The 19,791-nt window shown below is 35.9% G+C and overlaps 2 protein-coding genes across 2 annotated transcripts in view; one reads left to right on the forward strand and one right to left on the reverse strand.

Moving 5' to 3' along the window:
• gas6 (growth arrest-specific 6) overlaps positions 1-8,420 on the forward strand; it is a 22,553-nt gene extending 14,133 nt beyond the window's left edge. The window contains exons 10-12 of the mRNA XM_016258383.1: positions 844-1,008; positions 1,162-1,338; positions 7,498-8,420. Coding sequence (XP_016113869.1) covers positions 844-1,008; positions 1,162-1,338; positions 7,498-7,716 — 561 coding nt within the window. The 3' untranslated portion in view covers positions 7,717-8,420. The remainder of the gene's footprint in view (positions 1-843; positions 1,009-1,161; positions 1,339-7,497) is intronic.
• Positions 8,421-10,171: 1,751 nt separating this feature from the next.
• LOC107571989 (transmembrane protein 255B-like) lies at positions 10,172-19,345 on the reverse strand. Its single transcript, XM_016258391.1, has 4 exons — positions 19,269-19,345; positions 19,016-19,175; positions 18,150-18,299; positions 10,172-10,808 (listed from the first exon to the last, which is right to left on the reverse strand). Exons 3-4 carry the CDS (start codon positions 18,276-18,278, stop codon positions 10,584-10,586), a joined length of 354 nt encoding a protein of 117 aa, XP_016113877.1. The 5' UTR covers positions 18,279-18,299; positions 19,016-19,175; positions 19,269-19,345; the 3' UTR covers positions 10,172-10,583.
• Positions 19,346-19,791: the final 446 nt, after the last annotated feature.

Below are 19,791 nucleotides of genomic sequence, written 5' to 3' on the forward strand. Positions count from 1 at the left end.
TGACTGTATAAAGAGTCACGTGATCAGAGACACTCATTAACTTACATTTGATTAGTTACAGCTCAGTCTGAAAGATGTCCAGGTTTTAAATAGACTTTAAATCCCATATTTTCCACGTGGCCTTTGGACCACAAACACATTTACATAAAAAAAATTTTTTTTGAAGAAAAATAAATTAATACTTTCACTAAGCAAGGACCCATTAAATTGATAAAAAGTGACAGTAGAGACATTTATAATGTTATTAATTACTGTACTTCAATCATTCATATTGAAGATTATGATTTTAAGATCTCACTTAGGACCTACGACCCCGAAGGTGTGATCTTCTTTGCCGGCGGCCACTTGAACAGCTCCTGGATTGTTCTGGTGATGCATCATGGGAAGCTGGAGCTGCAGCTGAAATACGGAGCCGTGAGTCGAGTGACCAGCAGTGGACCGCAGGTCAATGATGGCCAGTGGCATAAGGTCAGAGGTCACTGCAGGGGTCACGCTAAACAACACACACGATTGAGACACAGAGCAGTTCACACATGACACATTGAGCTCATGTGAGATGCAGGTTTGAGTTTGGCTAGCACTGTGGTTCTCCCTTATTTTACGCATCTGATTCATTAGGAGAAAGCTCTGTGAACTGAACTGGGTGTGTCCCCAGGACCAGGATTAAGAACCACTGGGCTAGCAACATCTCACAATTCTATTCTCTCTTATTTTTAAAATTTTACAACATTAAAACTGTTATTTTCCTGTTTATTACTGTAAAGCTGCTTTGAAACGATCTGTGTTGTAAAAACTGCTATAGAAACAAATGCAACTCGACTCTCTCCTCATTGGTCCACTCAGATCTCAGTTGAGGAACAGGGGCGGAGCCTCATCATCAAGATTGACAGGGAGGCGGTGATGAAGATCGCAGTGAACGGAGATCTGTTCACACTGAATAAAGGCTTACATGAGCTCAACCTCACGGTGGGCGGCGTTCCCTTCAGAGACGACGGCCTGGTCAGCAGGGTGAGCTTCATGAGCTCTAATCCATTAGTGTAGAAACTGAGCAGTTTAATTAGTTCTGCAGAATTGAAATAGATAAACAAACGTCATATACACGGTGCTCATCTGAACATGCTCTGTCTCTTTATGTGTTCATGATCCTGGTGTTTGACATAGGTTAACCCTCGACTGGACGGCTGTATGAAGGACTGGCGCTGGTTAACCGGTGAGGACACGTCTATTCAGGAAACCATCCGGCACAACGAGCGCATGCAGTGTTACGCCATCGAGGACCACAGCGCCTTCTATCCCGGGCTCGGATTCGCCTACTTCAACCACAGCCATGGTGTGTCAGTGGGGTTTTAGTACGATTTATATGCCATTGCAATATATGTTCATATTTTGAATTAGGTTTTATTTTTATATTTTCATTGATTTTGATCATTTCTTTAGTCATCATTATTATATTTATTTCTTTTTTTAAATTTTTTTATTAAGGCTGTCGCGATTCGTCGATTTTATTCGACTATTCGATTTTTTTAAATCCTCGACTTCATTTTGCTCGCGTCGACTAACCGGCAAAATACCGGAAGTGGCGCATAATTAAGCATAATTGTGAATTCACAAACGCTACGATTTAATTAAATAATTATATGCGATGCAGTTCTAATACAGTATATGCGCTTTAATTATTTACATGCGTGTAGGTTAAGTACGTGCGTCACACAGCGGCTCTGTTCACAGTAGTTCCACAGGAACTGTTATCATTTACATTTCAAACTCCATCTCTGCATGTTGTTGTGAGTTTGGGTTTATTATAACGTTCGTCTGGGAACGCAACATGCGCCATTTCATCAGATTTGTGAGATAAATCATTTATAAATCTACGCAAACACAGGAGAATACATCGCGGTTTCAAAATAAAAGCTCAAACCCTCACTCTGAGTTTACATGTTTTGATGTCCACATATTCTTTTAATTACAGCTGCTATAGCATTTATGTCCTAAAGAAATGGCCAAATATTAAAGATTAAGTGGACATTTGAATTAAATGGTGCTTGGTCAATATTAAACAAGTATTAGATCGCACAGCAATGTGTAAAAACAATCGCCAGGCTGTTGGCGCCCTCTGTAGGCCTGTGTTGTAATGTGTAATGTACATTAGCTCTATTGTTTATAAAACATTATGTATTTTAACAATTTTGTTCAATAAAACCATATGATTTCTTGCTTTTGATTAGGGATGTAACGATTAACTGCGAGCCGGTTGAAAATCGATTCAAATATGTGACGATTCAAATCGGTTGAGATGCTAAACGAATCGCGATTCAATTAGGGGTAGGAGTTTATATGAATGTATGTCTGAGGGGAACTTACTGTCTTTAGAAAAGTTTAGATGGTATTTTTTCTTTTCGTCTTGCCTCTGTATGATGCATATTAAAGTTCATAAGTGCAGCGCTGCTTTGTTTACAGCGGAAACCAGGAAACGCTTTAAGTGCCACCTGCTGGCAGAGAGTGAATCTGCGTCTGTGAATTTTTATTTATAGTTTCACAAAACTGAAGTCAAACCATTCTGTTTTTGCTTCAAATTTCGAAATTATACAATCTAATTTAGTTTAAAAACTGCTCATGTTGCATGTATGCAGCATCTCTGTTTGGATCATGATTAAAATGCAGTGGTTGCCTCTAATTTTAAAAGGAAAGAGCACAGACAAAGCCTTATTTTGTTTATTTGAAGATATTTATTTTATTTGTGTTACTTATTTATTTGATTTGGGGCTTGTTTTAAAATTTCAATGTAGTTTTGTTATTTACATTTACATTATATTTAAATTTTGTAATTTAGCAGACGCTTTTATCCAAAGCGATTTACAAATGAGGACAATAGAAGCAATCAAAACTAACAAAAGAGCAGTAATATGCAAGTGCTATATTAGTATATTATTATAGTGTTGTATTTCAATTTCACAAAGAAATGTGCAGCATTTTGTCCAAGCAATAATAAAAGTACACATTTAATTTATAATTTTTCTTAAATCTCATTTTGTTAAAATAAATTATAATAATCGTGAATCGAATCGAATCGTGAAATCAAAATCGTGAATCGAATCGAATCGTGAGTTGAGTGAATCGTTCCATCCCTACTTTTGATACTTTATTTGAACTAATTATTATTGCCTCATTGCTATTATATATGTATTTAAGTAATTTTAAAGGCTATTGTTTACTTACATCTATTTTTATTACTACAAATAAATTAATTATAATTATAGGGCCCTATGAAATCCGTTTTATTTCCAAATTCATTTTTTTCCATTTTCATTTTTCTATACTCTGTTTTAATGGTTAAATTAAATTGTATTAATCAAAAAGCTTGTCTAATTAATTGAGATTTACAGTTTTATCTTTACCAAATTCTGTTTTCCATTATTTTCTGGATTCCATTTTAATGGTTCCATTAAATTTTAATAATCAAAAGCATCTCCAATTAATTTATTTTTTTCTTTAAGTAGTTTTTTTTTCTTTTTCTTTTCAGAAATACTGCACATTTACGTTTTTCTCCTAAATAAATTCTGGTAAATAACATTTCTGGTAAATACTCTTTTAATAAGCGGTTTTTTTTAAATAATTGTATTACCGGTTGAAAATCGATTCAAATATGTGACGATTCAAATCGGTTGAGATGCTAAACGAATCGCGATTCAATTAGGGGTAGGAGTTTATATGAATGTATGTCTGAGGGGAACTTACTGTCTTTAGAAAAGTTTAGATGGTATTTTTTCTTTTCGTCTTGCCTCTGTATGATGCATATTAAAGTTCATAAGTGCAGCGCTGCTTTGATTACAGCGGAAACCAGGAAACGCTTTAAGTGCCACCTGCTGGCAGAGAGTGAATCTGCGTCTGTGAATTTTTATTTATAGTTTCACAAAACTGAAGTCAAACCATTCTGTTTTTGCTTCAAATTTCGAAATTATACAATCTAATTTAGTTTAAAAACTGCTCATGTTGCATGTATGCAGCATCTCTGTTTGGATCATGATTAAAATGCAGTGGTTGCCTCTAATTTTAAAAGGAAAGAGCACAGACAAAGCCTTATTTTGTTTATTTGAAGATATTTATTTTATTTGTGTTACTTATTTATTTGATTTGGGGCTTGTTTTAAAATTTCAATGTAGTTTTGTTATTTACATTTACATTATATTTAAATTTTGTAATTTAGCAGACACTTTTATCCAAAGCGATTTACAAATGAGGACAATAGAAGCAATCAAAACTAACAAAAGAGCAGTAATATGCAAGTGCTATATTAGTATATTATTATAGTGTTGTATTTCAATTTCACAAAGAAATGTGCAGCATTTTGTCCAAGCAATAAAAAAAGTACACATTTAATTTATAATTTGTCTTAAATCTTATTTTGTTAAAAAAAATTATAATAATCGTGAATCGAATCGTGAAATCAAAATCGTGAATCGAATCGAATCGTGAGTTGAGTGAATCGTTCCATCCCTACTTTTGATACTTTATTTGAACTAATTATTATTGCCTCATTGCTATTATATATGTATTTAAGTAATTTTAAAGGCTATTGTTTACTTACATCTATTTTTATTACTACAAATAAATTAATTATAATTATAGGGCCCTATGAAATCCGTTTTATTTCCAAATTCATTTTTTTCCATTTTCATTTTTCTATACTCTGTTTTAATGGTTAAATTAAATTGTATTAATCAAAAAGCTTGTCTAATTAATTGAGATTTACAGTTTTATCTTTACCAAATTCTGTTTTCCATTATTTTCTGGATTCCATTTTAATGGTTCCATTAAATTTTAATAATCAAAAGCATCTCCAATTAATTTATTTTTTTCTTTAAGTAGTTTTTTTTTCTTTTTCTTTTCAGAAATACTGCACATTTACGTTTTTCTCCTAAATAAATTCTGGTAAATAACATTTCTGGTAAATACTCTTTTAATAAGCGGTTTTTTTTAAATAATTGTATTATTAGTAGACTAGAACACGTGGATATGTTGTTATACTTACACTATAATACTGAACTTTGATTTCAGTAATTTGGACTATGAGATGGACACTTGCTGCTTGCACTCTTTGTTGCACTTTACTTTTGCTTTAAAAAAAGGATTTCATTTGGTTTAATAAAATATAGTTTAATAAAATATTCTTGAAGTGAAATTGTTGATTTTTTGTGGGAAATTAATTGTTAAGATTAATCGATAAATTAGTCAATAGATTAATCGAAATAAAAATAGTCATTAGTGGCAGCCCTAATTATTATTTAGCTTTAATTTATTTTTATTTCGTTTGAGTAATTTTAGTACTTCAACTATATTTTAGTTTGTTCCCAAGGCAACATTTCTAATTTTCTTTTAAGTTTGTCATCTAATATTTAGCATTTTTTATTTTAAATAGTTTAGTTTCAGTTAACATATTGTGGTTTTATTGGGTGGTTGATGAAACCATTTTTTTAAACCATGAAGCATTTTTTTATTTTAATTTTTTAGATTTCCTATTTTCATTTTCATTTTAGTTAAAATTTTAATAATTTTGCTGTGTGCAAATGTCTGTTTAGTTCAGGGCTCCAGACTCATTCTTCCCACTGGTCGCTCTTTTGTGACTAACTTTCATTGTAGTTTATAGTTATATGGAAACGAAATTAGTTAACATTCAACCCGTTCTTTTTCATCAGTAGTATTATTTGTAATTTGAATTTTGTGAACGGGAATTCCTCTTTTGCTATTTTATAAGCCGGGCTTCAGGTGCTTTCACTTTCGAATTACATTATTCTCACTTTTAGTCTCATATTAGTCTCATTTCAGTCTTACATGAGTCTCTCTTCAGTCTCACAGTAGTCTCACCTTTAGTCTCATATTAGTCTCATTTTAGTCTTACATTAGTCTCACTTTTTGTCTCAATAGTCTCACTTTTAGTCTCATATTAGTGTCATTTCAGTTTTACATTAGTCTCATATTAGTCTCATTTCAGTCTCACATTAGTCTCACTTTTAGTCTCATATTAGTGTCATTTCAGTCTTACATTAGTCTCTTCAGTCTCACATTAGTCTCATATTAGTCTCACTTTTAGTCTCATATTAGTCTAATTTCAGTCTCTCATTAGTCTCACTTTTAGTCTCATATTAGTCTAATTTCAGTCTCACATTAGTCTCATATTAGTCTCATTTCAGTCTCACATTAGTCTCACTTTTAGTCTCATATTAGTGTCATTTCAGTCTTACATTAGTCTCATATTAGTCTCATATTTAGTCTCATATTAGTATCACTTTTAGTCTCATATAAGTCTAATTTCAGTCTTACATGAGTCTCTCTTCAGTCTCACATTAGTCTCACTTTTAGTCTCTCTTCAGTCTCACATTAGTCTCACCTTTATTCTCATATTAGTCTCATTTCAGTCTTACATTAGTCTGTCTTCAGTCTCATATTAGTCTCACTTTTAGTCTCATATTAGTGTCATTTCAGTCTTACATTAGTCTCTCTTCAGTCTCACATTAGTCTCACCTTTAGTCTCACATTAGTCTCATTTCAGTCTTACATTATTCTCACTTTTAGTCTCATATTAGTCTCACTTCAGTCTCACATTAGTCTCTTATTTTCATATTAGTCTCATTTAAGTCTTACGTTAGTCTCACTTCAGTTTACATCAGTCTCTAGTAAGTTATTTGTTAGTTTTAGTTTTGTTTGTTAGATCTTTACTATTTATTTACTATTAGTTTGTCTTGTTGTTTTAGTTTCCTATGATAATCTTGCATCAGAAACGCCAATAAAATTAGAAAAGTGTACAGTGTAACCGCAAGCTAATATGCTAATTTTGCTGTTTAAAACTTTTTCTGAAAAATCTGGCAATTTTAATAAGCCATGTTTTTTTATGATCTGAAACATGCTATGAGATATAATGCAATTAACATCAAGCGCACACAAAACATTTGTGTTGGTGTTGATTTAGAGAGGCACATGAGCTTAAGATGATTTGCATAACATATTTCCCACATGCCAGAAGTTTCAGTATTGCTTTGAAAAAATTGTTTAGGCTTGCCGTTCATTACAAATGTTGTTTATAATGAATGTCTCTATAATTTACGTTTACAGTTAAATACAGTTAAATTTAAAGATTTGTTGTGGAGTGAGAGGAACTAAAATACATGTTTGTAATGTTTGAAATAATCTCTTTTTATTTTCCGGTATTTTACATTATTTCTGAATGTAATAATAAAATATGATAATGTTTTGTTTTTCTCTCACCAATGCAAATTTTGACCCAGTGCAACGTAAATTCAGCTCAGCTGTGGCTTATTTTCTCCGAAAGAACTGTAAAAGGATCTGCAAATGATCTTAAAACGTGACTGATTGGATTTGAACCTCAAATCACTCTTACTTCACTGTGCAGTTCCTTATAATGTGACCAGCTAACTGCCCAGTGCTTTAGTGTTTTATTTGCTGACCAAAGCTGATTTGTTCAGCCTCTGGTGAATGTGAATTATGGCTCTGAGTGAACCTACAGATGGTTTATATGTCGATCTGTTCCTGATGATGTTTGTTTGTGCAGATGTTTCTGTAGTGTCCACTCCAGTGTCAGCCTTCTACACGGGCTGCATGGACGTGCGGGTCAACGGTCAGCTGCTGGACGTGGACGAGGCCCAACACAAACACAACGACATCCGCTCTCACTCCTGCCCTCTGGTAGATGCACAGCAATAACAGCAGCTGAAACTCCAGCGAAGTGCTTTCCACTGCAGGAGGAGCTTTAATCTGGATCCAGTCAATGGATCGACAAAGGCCTTAGTAAAGCCAGATCCCTTGCCACACTCACATCATGCACATATAGCACAGACCCGCGTATCAATGTATTACTCACATTAGACCAATCAAACACAAGCTACTGAGAGTGTGCTGTAAAATACTGTAACTGTACATATGCCACTGTAAAATGCTTTAGAGGAGGAGGAATAAAAACACCCAGCTACCATTAAAGGCCTTCAGGCCTCAATGTAGGTGCTCAACTTCATCATCATCATCATCGAGTAGTTTGAGTTGGAGTTTTTCTAGTCCCTCGTTTGAGTTTGTCTTTTTTAAACTTGTTTTTATTGTTGAAGTTGTTTTGTATTTCGTTCATGTTTGCTCTGTGTGTGTGAGACTGAAATGCTTGATGAAAACTAATAAAGGTGGATGGTGTTGTTATGATGATGAATTCTGTCCTTGAAGTCCACAGATATTCAGCGGCTCACAGAAACAAAAACCTGATGAGTATTACTTTACGCTGATATTTTGAGCTGCAAAGGCCAGAAGCGCACGACGCTAGTGCAAAAACACTTAAATCACAAAAACATTAAGGCACGACACTACAAGCAAAACCAGTTGTTGTTTGTTGTCTAGTTTGCATCCATAACGCGCCTTCTTTCAGACCATACAAAGTGTTTATTGCACTTTATCTATTAGTGTCTGTAGATTTGAACTCCATTCCATATCTTTATCTCACACCAAACTTCAGTTTTATTCCAATCTATATTCTAAAGTCGTTTGAGGCATTTATATATCATTCACACTCATTCTGATTTATAAAAACATGGTGAAAATGTATGTTTTCTGTCTGTTGACAGTATTTTCTGATTTATGGAGCAATAAAAAGAGAAAACCATAATCCCCTCTGGAAAAAACCTTTAATATGTCAACCAAATCAAAGAGTTTTGATCCTGGCTTTATCCAATGTTTAGATTTATGTTCTGGTAATGTATGCAAATTAATGTACATTTAATTAGATGATGCCTCGTTTGAATATTTAAAAAGAACAAACACCAGTTCTTTTTTGCAGTTTAAAGGAAACATTCTATTTTGTGAAAATACTGAATTTTGTCTAAGGTTAAAATAATGAAATAGCAAATTAATTTTGTTAGGTAAAAAGTGGTGGCCTTGTGTAAACACTTGGACAATGTAAATTGCTGAAATCTATAGGACAATTGTTCATTGAATTTTCACATTGTGTTTTCAAGTTTATGCATTTCAAAAGTGCATGACAAAGCAAACTCCAGTGCCATTAAATAATGGACTTATTCTGAAGAGTTCAAACGAATAGTTCATGATTAAATGCTTTAAAAAAAAAAAGCCTTAAAAGCATAGCAGCTTAATTTATTAGTTACTTACAGAAATGTTCATAAGATGAAAGGGTTAAGAACGTATTTTTCTTGATTATAAAACAAGCTTTGATATACTATATTATTGCCTTGTCTAATACAATATATTTAAAACTTTAAACTTGTACATTTTAACCATATATTCATCTATTTACTCTTTTTAAGCAGCAAGCACTTCATTTTTCAATGTAAAATGTGAGAGTTACATATGACTAACAGGAGAATTTGCATGGTATATCATGAAAGTAAAATCTGGCAATAGTCGTGTACATGTAGTTAGAGTTATGCTGCCATATGTTTAGTATTTCAAAATACCCAAATAAATTAATCATTCTTATGAAGATTTAAGACAAGTTGACGGTTATCAACTTATGAATGTATGCTTTTTAATAACATTCATCAAGAATTTTAATTCTAAAGTTTTGCTTTAAGAACTGTCACTCTTAAAAATAAACAGTGATGCAAAAAAAAAAAATCCTAACTTAAATATTCTTTTGTTTTTCAAGACGAATGTAGCAGTTAGGAATTTTTTTAATTAATAAAGTTTTGTGAATCTAACCACTGGATCATGTGCGTTGTTGAATTACATAAGAACTGAATTTGTAGTTAGGTAGTAGAGCTTCTGTTATTAAACCATATGTGACCCTGGAGCACAAAACCAGTCGCTGGGGGACATTTGTAGCAATAGCCAAAAATACATTGTATGGGTCAAAATGATTGATTTGACTTTTATGCCAAAAATCATTAGGATATTAAGTAAAGATCATGTTCCATGAAGATATTTTGTAAATATTAAAATGAAATTTTTGATTAGTAATATGCATTGCTAAGAACTTCATTTGGACAACTTTAAAGGCGATTTTCTCAATATTTTGATTTTTTTGCACCCTCAGATTTCAGATTTTCAAATAATTGTATCTCGGCCAAATATTGTCCTATCCTAACAAACCATACATGACTGGAAAGCTTATTTATTCAGCTTTCAGATGGTGTATAAATCTTAATTTCGAAAAACTGACCCTTATGACTGGTTTTGTGGTCCAGGGTCACATATGTGTTATTCAGGATAAACATGCCAACACTTTCTCAGCAAGAATCTCCACAGATTGATCCTTCATCGTGACAATAGCTGATCTGACAGCAAAAGACTAAAGCATGTAATCCATGCGCATGAAATGGAGCTCGAGTTTTTGTAATCGAGTGTTTCAGCCTGATATGATTCAATAAATCAAACTATGAAGATCCCACTGAAGGAAGAGGATGTTAAAAGCTCAAATTCAGAGGTTTTGGAAACTACCAGAGAACAACATTGATCACATTTGCTACGAGAATAATTCACAATTACAGAGACTCTATCTGGGGTCATTAGCAGCGCCAGCAGCAGAGGTCAGAGGGTCAGGGGCCCATCAGAGGTCAGTGTTCTTGATTCAAATGTTTTCAGCAGGCGTAGGGTGGAGGCTTCTCGAAGGGCCCTAATGAGTGAGCATAGAGTGAGGGAGCGTTTGGAGTCAGCATGTAGCCGCTGCTGTCCTGAGACATGGATTGAGTCGAAACGGCTGAGTTCATCCCGCTCTGAGCAGCCGCTTGAGTCTCGTCAGGCGTGGAGGTCGAGACCTCAAGAATGGACTGGCCTGTGGCCGGAGCTGGATAACCATTCAGATGCTGCAGGATGAGGACAAAGAAAAAAAAGAACATCAGAAATGACTAGATTTAAAGCATTATGTGTAGACTTTCTAGCAGCTGTTTGTTTAAACTACTTCAAGGTGGACCATATGAAATCTTTACTATGACAAAAGTAACTTTGAACCACAGTCTGACTTTTCCAGGTTTTAAGTGCTATAATCAGGTCCCCGGTGCATCTACCAACCAAAGAAACGTGAAAAAGATTAACCCAGTAACTTTGTTTTGGTAAGCCTTTTTCTGCACGCGTTTGAAAAACCGAGCGCGTCTGATTTCGCTCCCTTGGTGACGTGGCAAAGGGATCTCATTATAATATTACCGCCCCTTAATCTGTAAATTTCCACCAAGCGGCAACCTTTCCGGTCTCTCTCTGAAGCCAACACGGAAGTGACTAAAACTGCAATTCATCGAATGGCCGCTAGAGGCTGGCTCCAAAAGGGAGTCAGTCCCATAGACTCCCCATGTTAAAATGGCCAACTTTACAGCAGGAAAAAACATGTTTACAGCCTGGTACAAAAAGTGGTTTTGGTCTATATAGCTAATTTTGCCCTTCATGACAACTGTGAGGGGGGTGAATTTTTTTATAACTCATCCGTTTAAATTATATTAAGCCTTAAAGTAATGCATAATTAAGGGCGTGGCCCCTTGAGTGACAGGTGGATTGCCGCTGCTGTCACCACCGTCAAGCTAGGTGGGCGTGGTTTCAGCAACCAGCTCCCGCCTCTTTGCCAATTTTCGATTAAGCCCAATTTATACTTCTGCGTCAGACCTACGCCGTAGCTTACGCATAGATGCTCACCCATACGCCCTAGCCTGACGTGCACCTCTCCAAAAATCTAACAGTGCGTCAATTCTACGCAGACCGCAAGCGCTGTGATTGGTCTGCAAGAACCCCTCCCTCCATATGTACTTGAGTTTTGTGTGTTTATGTGCACTTTAATATATTTTAATGTTACTCCTTCTTATATAAAATAAAACAAAGCAAAGAACAAGTGTCTTATCATTTATTATACTACATAGCATTATACATCAGTAGTTGTCCGCAAAAAAACAATGTTGATCTGCCTTGGTACAAGTCCTTGTGGAGATTGAAAGTATGCCATCTTCTCCTGTTTCGTTGTTGTCTCCTTTTTGTAGTTTTAAATAATGATTTAATGATTTGATATTTATTTGTCGCCGTCACGGCGATAATGCTTCTCCGACGAGTCACTTCTTCTTCGGCTTTTGCTGTGGTACTGCGGGTTACACCAGCAACATGCCGTGGACACTGCTGACTAGCGGGTTGCATGCGTACTGCACGTTGACGCGGACAACGCAGCAGTATAAATGAAAACTGACGCATAGCCTACGGCGCAGAAGTATAAATCAGCCTTTATCCGGGAGTGACGCGCGGTGACACGCTGCCAAGATGGCGATGGCCGGCTCCGCCCACTTTGAGCTTCAAAACCGCTCTTCAGAAACCTACGGGTGACGTCTGGGACACTACATCCATGTTTTTATACAGTCTATGGTTTCCACTCACGGCGCCGTTATTGTGTTTTCACAAGCGACAACGGTGTACCAGCTCTAATGCCATGGCGAAAGTTTGAGCAAAACACACTAACTGTTCTGCCTTTGTCTGCACAGACCAGCACAGAACACTATTTAGATCTAAAATAAACATGCGATTTATTTCCCAGCAGTTTACCTTCACAGACATAACCGACTGTTTTTGTAACTCATGTGTATTTTTAACGTAAACTTGTGTGTGAATGAGAACTTAGTTTAGTACTCACATGCTCTGTGGTAGGGATGTAACGATTACCGGTTTGATGATAAATTGTCATAAAACACCCTACGGTTAGTATTACCGTTTCATATTTTCATTATCACTATAACCGTATTCGATTACAGCGATTTGAACAACTGAGGATAAATAAATACTGTATTGCTCAGGGCTCCAGTGTGCGACCAAATGGGCGCATTTTGCGATAATTTTTTCTGCCGGTGCAACTAAATTTTGTGTGCGGTCGCACTGGCGCGACCACCGCATTGTTTAACTCATAAGCGCTGCATTTCTGTTGCATGTGAGAAACATCAAGCGGCAAACGAAACTGAAAGCATAACGAAACCGCGCGACTTTTTGTTAATAAAAGTTTTATAAGCTAGTTTGTCATTGAATCTTACTGTTTTATTGTTGTTATGCTTTTTAATTAAGAATAAAAATGAAGCCATCTTTTGTTTTAGTCTTAAAAAGTGAAAGGTGTGTAGATCAAAAAACGGGCCGAATTTGCATGCCCTGCTGTAAATTTTGACCGGTTGATGAAAAACAAGCTTATGTGGATTCTACACATTTAAACAAAAAGGTATCTAGTATTATTTATGGAGCAGATAAATACATATAATAATTTATTAATCAATTATCATTTTGACCCTTTTCTTTATTTAAAAGCTGAAATGTGAGGTTTACCATTTATGAAACTTTTTCAAAGCTTTATTTGAACATTTACATTAGATATTTCAACATGCTATTAGATAAACTGTTGTCAGTCAAGTTGTCATTTAAAATCCAAACATTATTGGCAATGTTATTGTTTTAGTTATGCAAACAAAAACTCATTTTATTTGTTGTTTGTTGATTTTAAATGTAAAACTTGGTGAAATGATTTGTGTGTCAGTACTTTTTGAACATCTCCAGCACATTTTAACAATACCGTGATAATACTGATAACCGTGATCATTTTGGTCACTATAATCGTGATAAGAAATTTTCATACCATTCCATCCCTACTCTGTGGTGGCCGCTTTCTGGCCGCATGATTTCAGCGCGATAAACATGATAATCAGAACCAAAACAGATGTTTTTTTAGCAGGTAAGAGCTGTAATGGCGCAGCTCTATTCTGGAAAAGGGGGCGGGGAGCAACAGCTCATTTGCAATTAAAGAGACAGGCCCGAAAAACAGCGCGTTTCTGCTTCCACTCAAAATAAGCATTTTCAAAATGATATAATAAATGATCTGTGGAGTATTTTGAGCTGAAACTTCACAGACACATTCTGGGGACACCAGAGACTTATATTACATATTGTAAAAAGGGGCCTAATATGTCTCCTTTAACAGAAAAAAAATCGACCAATATTTAAATCTCTTCATAGAACAAAACTGACTGCCATTTAAATTAATTAACAAAGCCAAATTATATTTAAATCTCTTATTAGAACAAAATTGACTGATATTACTGGAACAAAACCGACTGACATTTAAATCTCATACTAGAACAAAACTGACCAATGTTTAAATCTCTTACTAAAACAAAACCGGCCAATATTTAAATCTCTTAATAGAACAAAACTGACCAATGTTTAAATCTCTTACTAAAACAAAACTGACCGATATTTAAATCTCTTAATAGAACAAAGCGATTAGTTCTCTATGATTAGCTCTCTATGCAATAACAATTCCTTTGAATTTCATGATATTACACTAACAAAACTTCACAGACACATTCTGGGGACACCAGAGACTTATATTACATATTGTAAAAAGGGGCCTAATATGTCTCCTTTAACAGAAAAAAAATCGACCAATATTTAAATCTCTTCATAGAACAAAACTGACTGCCATTTAAATTAATTAATAGAACAAAGCCAAATTATATTTAAATCTCTTATTAGAACAAAATTGACTGATATTACTGGAACAAAACCGACTGACATTTAAATCTCATACTAGAACAAAACTGACCAATGTTTAAATCTCTTACTAAAACAAAACCGGCCAATATTTAAATCTCTTAATAGAACAAAACTGACCAATGTTTAAATCTCTTACTAAAACAAAACTGACCAATATTTAAATCTCTTAATAGAACAAAGCGATTAGTTCTCTATGATTAGCTCTCTATGTAATAACAATTCCTTTGAATTTCATGATATTACACTAACAGCTTCTGTAAAACCCCATATTGTAGTAATTTATCGCACTCCAGGTCCATTGGGCACCTTGATAGAGAAACTGGATGTGCTGCTGCCTGCTGTCCTCATTCCCTGAGGATGCAGCCCACTTGTAGTCTTTGGTGACTTAAACATTCATCTGGAGAAGCCTTGCGCTACAGACTCCCACTCCCTCTTAGCCTCATTCAGTCTCAATGGCTTACCACCACAGATACTCACAAATCAGGCAACCAGCTTGACCTAATTTACACATATAGCTGTTTCAAAGATAACGTTTTGGTAAAACATTTTCTGCACATTTCTGACCATTTCTTTATTACATTTAATCTACATCTTACTACATGTGTGCTATCATTATTAATTTCTTTATTTGTTCTTATTTTATTACTGACTGCTTACTTGTAATTTTTTATTCAATTCAAAGTTTTAAATCAAGCTCTCTCGTGCTACTGCACTAAAATTACCCCACTGTAAAATTAAAAAAACACTGAGTGAGCAAAAATTTGTGAGATAGCTAGTTATAATGGTAATTAAATAATGTTTACATATGAATAAAAGCCTACATTAAAATCTGTCATATAAATTGGTCTCTTCATTAGAAATTAGCCTACTGATTGCCACCATTGATGGACAAAATTTTTTAATAATATTAAAAATATCTGTATGACATTATATTCTGCAGTTCTTCCCTGTTGTACCGAATATCTATACTTTTCAAATTATCACATCGAAGTTAGAAATTCAAATATTGTGACAAAATTTATTTTGTAGGGTGCCACAAGTTTGTTAAAATTTCCAAAGGGTGCCGCGACTAAAAAAAGGTTGGGAAACACTGGTCTAGACAATTCTGTCCTCTCTCCTCCAGGTCTGCACGCACTACCCCCTCTAACCCCTGGCTATCTGATGTTCTTCGTGAACAACGGACCAAACTCAGGGCAGCAGAGAGAAAATAGCGCAAATCAAAAGATCCATCTGACCTGAGTATGTATCAGCCTCTGCTTTTATAGTTTTCTGCAGAAGTCCATACTTTTCATAGTTCATATTTCCACAACAAGATCAACAGTGCTTCAGAAACCTTATCAAAACATTCAACTCGCTCCTTTGTCCCCCTTCACCACCCCCTGCCACCTCTTTAACAGTGGAAGATTTTGCTCATTTCTTCACAGAAAAAAATCTAAACCATCAGCATTCAGTTCAGCTCCAAACACACAGGAATTCAAACCAACCACATCCACTGCTAAAAATCTCCCTTACACTTTTACCAGCACTCACAAATATCATCAACATCAATTTCTTCTCACAGGCATTTTCAGGACCGCATTCAAGCAGGCTCGGGTAACACCACTGGCTAAAAAACCCACACTAAACACCTCACATGTTGAGCGTTACAGACCTGTCTCTCTCCTTCCATTTATAGCAAAAACACTTGTTGAACGAGTTGTTTTTAACCAGTTATCATCTTTTCTTTCACAGAATAACCAGCGGTACGTTAACCAGTCAGGTTCCAAAATGCTGGATCTATCTGCCCTGTGAATCATCAGATCCTCCTGTCCACCATCTCTTCTCTAGGCATCACAGGAATTCCACTTTGAATCTTTCCTCAGGGATCAGTTCTTGGACCCCTCCTCTTCTCCATATACACTACATCACTGGGAACCATCATACAGGCACATAGTTTTTCCTATCATTGCTATGCTGATGACATGCAGCTTTATCTTTCATTTCAACCAGATGATCCAACGATAGCAACCAAGCGGCAACCTACCGGTCTCTCTCGTGAAACCAACACGGAAGTGACTAAAACTGCAATTCATCGACTGGCTGCTAGAGGCTGGCTCCAAAGAGAGTCAGTCCCATAGACTCCCCATGTTAAAATGCCCAACTTTACAGCAGACATTTGTTTTACAGCCTGGTACAAAAAGTGGTTTTGGTATATATAGCTAATTTTGCCCTTCATGACAACTGTGAGGTGGAGAGGTGAATTTTTTTTATAACTCATCCGTTTAAATTATATTAAGCCTTAAAGTAATGCATAATTAAGGGCATGGCCACTTGAGTGACAGGTGGATTGCCGCTGCTGTGACCCCCGTCAAGCTAGGTGGGCGTGGTTTCAGCAACCAGCTCCCACCTCTTTGCTCATTTTCGATTATAGTGACGCGCTGCCAAGATGGCAACAGCAGGCTCCGCCCACTTTGAGCTTCAAAAAACCTACTCTTCAGAAACCTACGGGTGACGTCACGGACACTACGTCCATGTTTTTATACAGTCTATGGTAGCAACACATATCTCAGTCTGCCTGGCGGACATCTTGGCATGAATGAAAGAACATCACCTGCAGCTGAACCTGACAAAGACTGAGCTTCATGTCTTCCCTGCCACTTCGACTCTACAGCACGATTTTACCATCCAGCTAGGTTCATCCACAATTACCCCATGAAGCTCGGTCTGAAATCTTGACATACTCTTTAAATGACCAGCTGACCTTCAAAGACCACATTGCAAAAACCGCTCGATCATGCAGGTTTGCACTGCACAACATCAGGAAGATCATGATGCACAACTTGTCCAGGCGCTTGTCATTTCTAGGCTGGACTTCCATCATGTGCAATCTTCAAATGATTCAGAATGCAGCAGCACGACTGGTCTTCAACAAACCCAAAAGGACCCAGGTCACACCTCTCTTTATCACCCTAAACTGGCTTCTGGTTGCGGCTTGCATCAAGTTCAAGGCATTGATGCTTGCGTATAGAACAGCCACTGGCTCAGCACCCTCCTACTTCCACTCACTCTTACGAGTCTACATCCCCTCCAGAACCCTGAGATCTGTAAGTGAGAGATGCCTCGTGGTACCATGACATAGAGGCACAAAATCCCTTTCCAGAAAATTTTCATTCACAGTTCCTTACTAGTGGAATGATCTTACCACCCCCATTTGGAATGTAGAATCCCTGGCAATATTCAAGAGACAGCTGAAAACTCACCTCTTCCATCAACATTTAACCACATCCTAAAAAAACAAAACTATGCTTTCACTTCTTCTTAATCCTTCCCTGCTTCTTCTTAATCCTTCCCTGTTCTAGCTTATACTATTCTAAATAATGTCTGAAACTTTGTATTACGAGCACTTCCTGTGTTTATTTGCCTAATTTTTGATGAATCACTTTTTGTTTTACACATTTGTAAGTTGCTTTGGATAAAAGCATTTGCTAAATGAATAAATGGATATGTAAATGTAAAACGGACTGACATTTAAATCTCTCACTAGAACAAAACCAAACAAAATCACGTAGTAGAACAATATTTTCTGTAATAATTCAGTCATGTTGGTGTCCTGATCATCTGACTGTCATGAGTACAGTCCTGAGAGAGGTTAGTTGGTTAGCGGTCCTCACCTGTGTGGGTTGCGGGTAGTTTGGGTAGGCGGGTAGAGTTTGTCCGGAGGGGCAGAAACCAGTGTAGGTGATCAGGTGTTGGGTGGGGTTGTACAGGATGTGAGGGGGTGGAGCCGGACTGGGTGTCATGTGACTGTGAACCGTGGGAGCGTACACACACACACACACACACACACACACACACACACACACACACACACACATGAACTACAGACTCATTAAAATACATGAATGTGGAAGCTTTGATACTGACAGTAAAATCACTGTTATGTGAGAGCTGATATTTGAAATTATAAATCTAAATAGCTGTCGGGATTTTTTATATATATTTTTTATAAAAAAATAAATCAGCTAAATAAGCCATCAAAACATTATGCTGTCCAATAAAAAATGATGAATGAATGTTTAATACTTTTGTAACTTGAAAGAAAAAAAGTAAATACTGTTTAAATTAAAACTAAACTAATAATAAAATAATAATGAATAAATTATAAATTATTTAATAATAAACTAAATAAGATTTGATCACCTGATTTCAATATCAGACTGATCAGAATCAAATAAAATAGATTTTGGTGATTGCAGTGTCACTACCAAGAGACTGTGCTTCTCTAAAACTAAACCCTAAATGAGTTTGTAACCAAAATTGAATGCAGCTGAAATATGCAAAACAAACTTGCCAACAACTAAAACTGCAATGCAATGTTGAGGTTAAAAATGACTTTTAAGTAAAAAAACAAAAAACAAACAAACGAGCGAGTCTGATGGCTTCAGCATCTTCAATTACTCCAACTGTCATGTAGTTCAATCTAAAAACAATGAGCAAACGCTCTAGTTTCATTTGTATCTGATGAATCCAGACTCACCAAGTCTTTGAAGGCTCCCAGTATAGCAGCGGTGATGATGCCAAGAAACACACCGAGCACATTGAGCGCCACACAGGCCCACAGCAGACGATACAGATTCACCACATCCCAGCAGCTTCTCACGCCCGTAAACTCATAGTACTGCACATGATAGTCCACCCTAACACACACACACAGACAGAGTCATGCAGCAAAACGCTGAATAACACATAGTTCAGCTGTAAATGCTCATTGATTGCTGTGTGTGCTTCACCTGTCACAGTGGAATAAGTCACAGCAGTAGCAGGTGTTGCTCTTCAACTTGAGTTTACACTGACTACCATAGGAATTACAGTGAACCTGATCGCAGTAAATAAACACAGTCAAATACAGTTAAATGAATACAAATATAGCACATGAACTAATCTAGTTTATGCTTAAAACTTGACATTATGAACTATGAATATTGTGACTTTTATGACAGGCCGACTGAGATGTTCCTGATGTGGGAGTTGCTTTCACTCTTAAAAATAAAGCTTCCAAAAGAGGATTTTCAGTGTCATGCTACAGAAGAAAAAAACTGGTTTGATTCCTCAAAGGCCCTTTCAGTGAACACTCATGTTGTGTTCCGGTCATTTTAATCCGGAGAGGATTTTCTTTTTTTAGAATAAAGTAAATTTTATCTCATTGGACTAAAACTTACTGACTTTGCTCACACAGGATATAACTTACCAAAATTTCGATATTTTGTCTGATCTGAGCTGATTCACCTCAGTTTTTAACTGAATATTGTAAAA

This window comes from Sinocyclocheilus grahami, unplaced genomic scaffold (genome assembly GCF_001515645.1).
Source record: "Sinocyclocheilus grahami isolate Dianchi unplaced genomic scaffold, SAMN03320097.WGS_v1.1 scaffold1678.1, whole genome shotgun sequence".
Lineage (NCBI taxonomy): Eukaryota > Metazoa > Chordata > Actinopteri > Cypriniformes > Cyprinidae > Sinocyclocheilus > Sinocyclocheilus grahami.

What these genes read in the sequence shown, in the direction of transcription:
- LOC107571989 (XM_016258391.1), bottom strand. Translation starts at nt 18,278, where the DNA reads ATGACACCCAGTCCGGCTCCACCCCCTCACATCCTGTACAACCCCACC. An exon ending in ACTACCCGCAACCCACACAG is followed by an intron (nt 10,809 to 18,149) that starts GTGAGGACCGCT and finishes CTCATCCTGCAG; the next exon opens with CATCTGAATGGTTATCCAGC.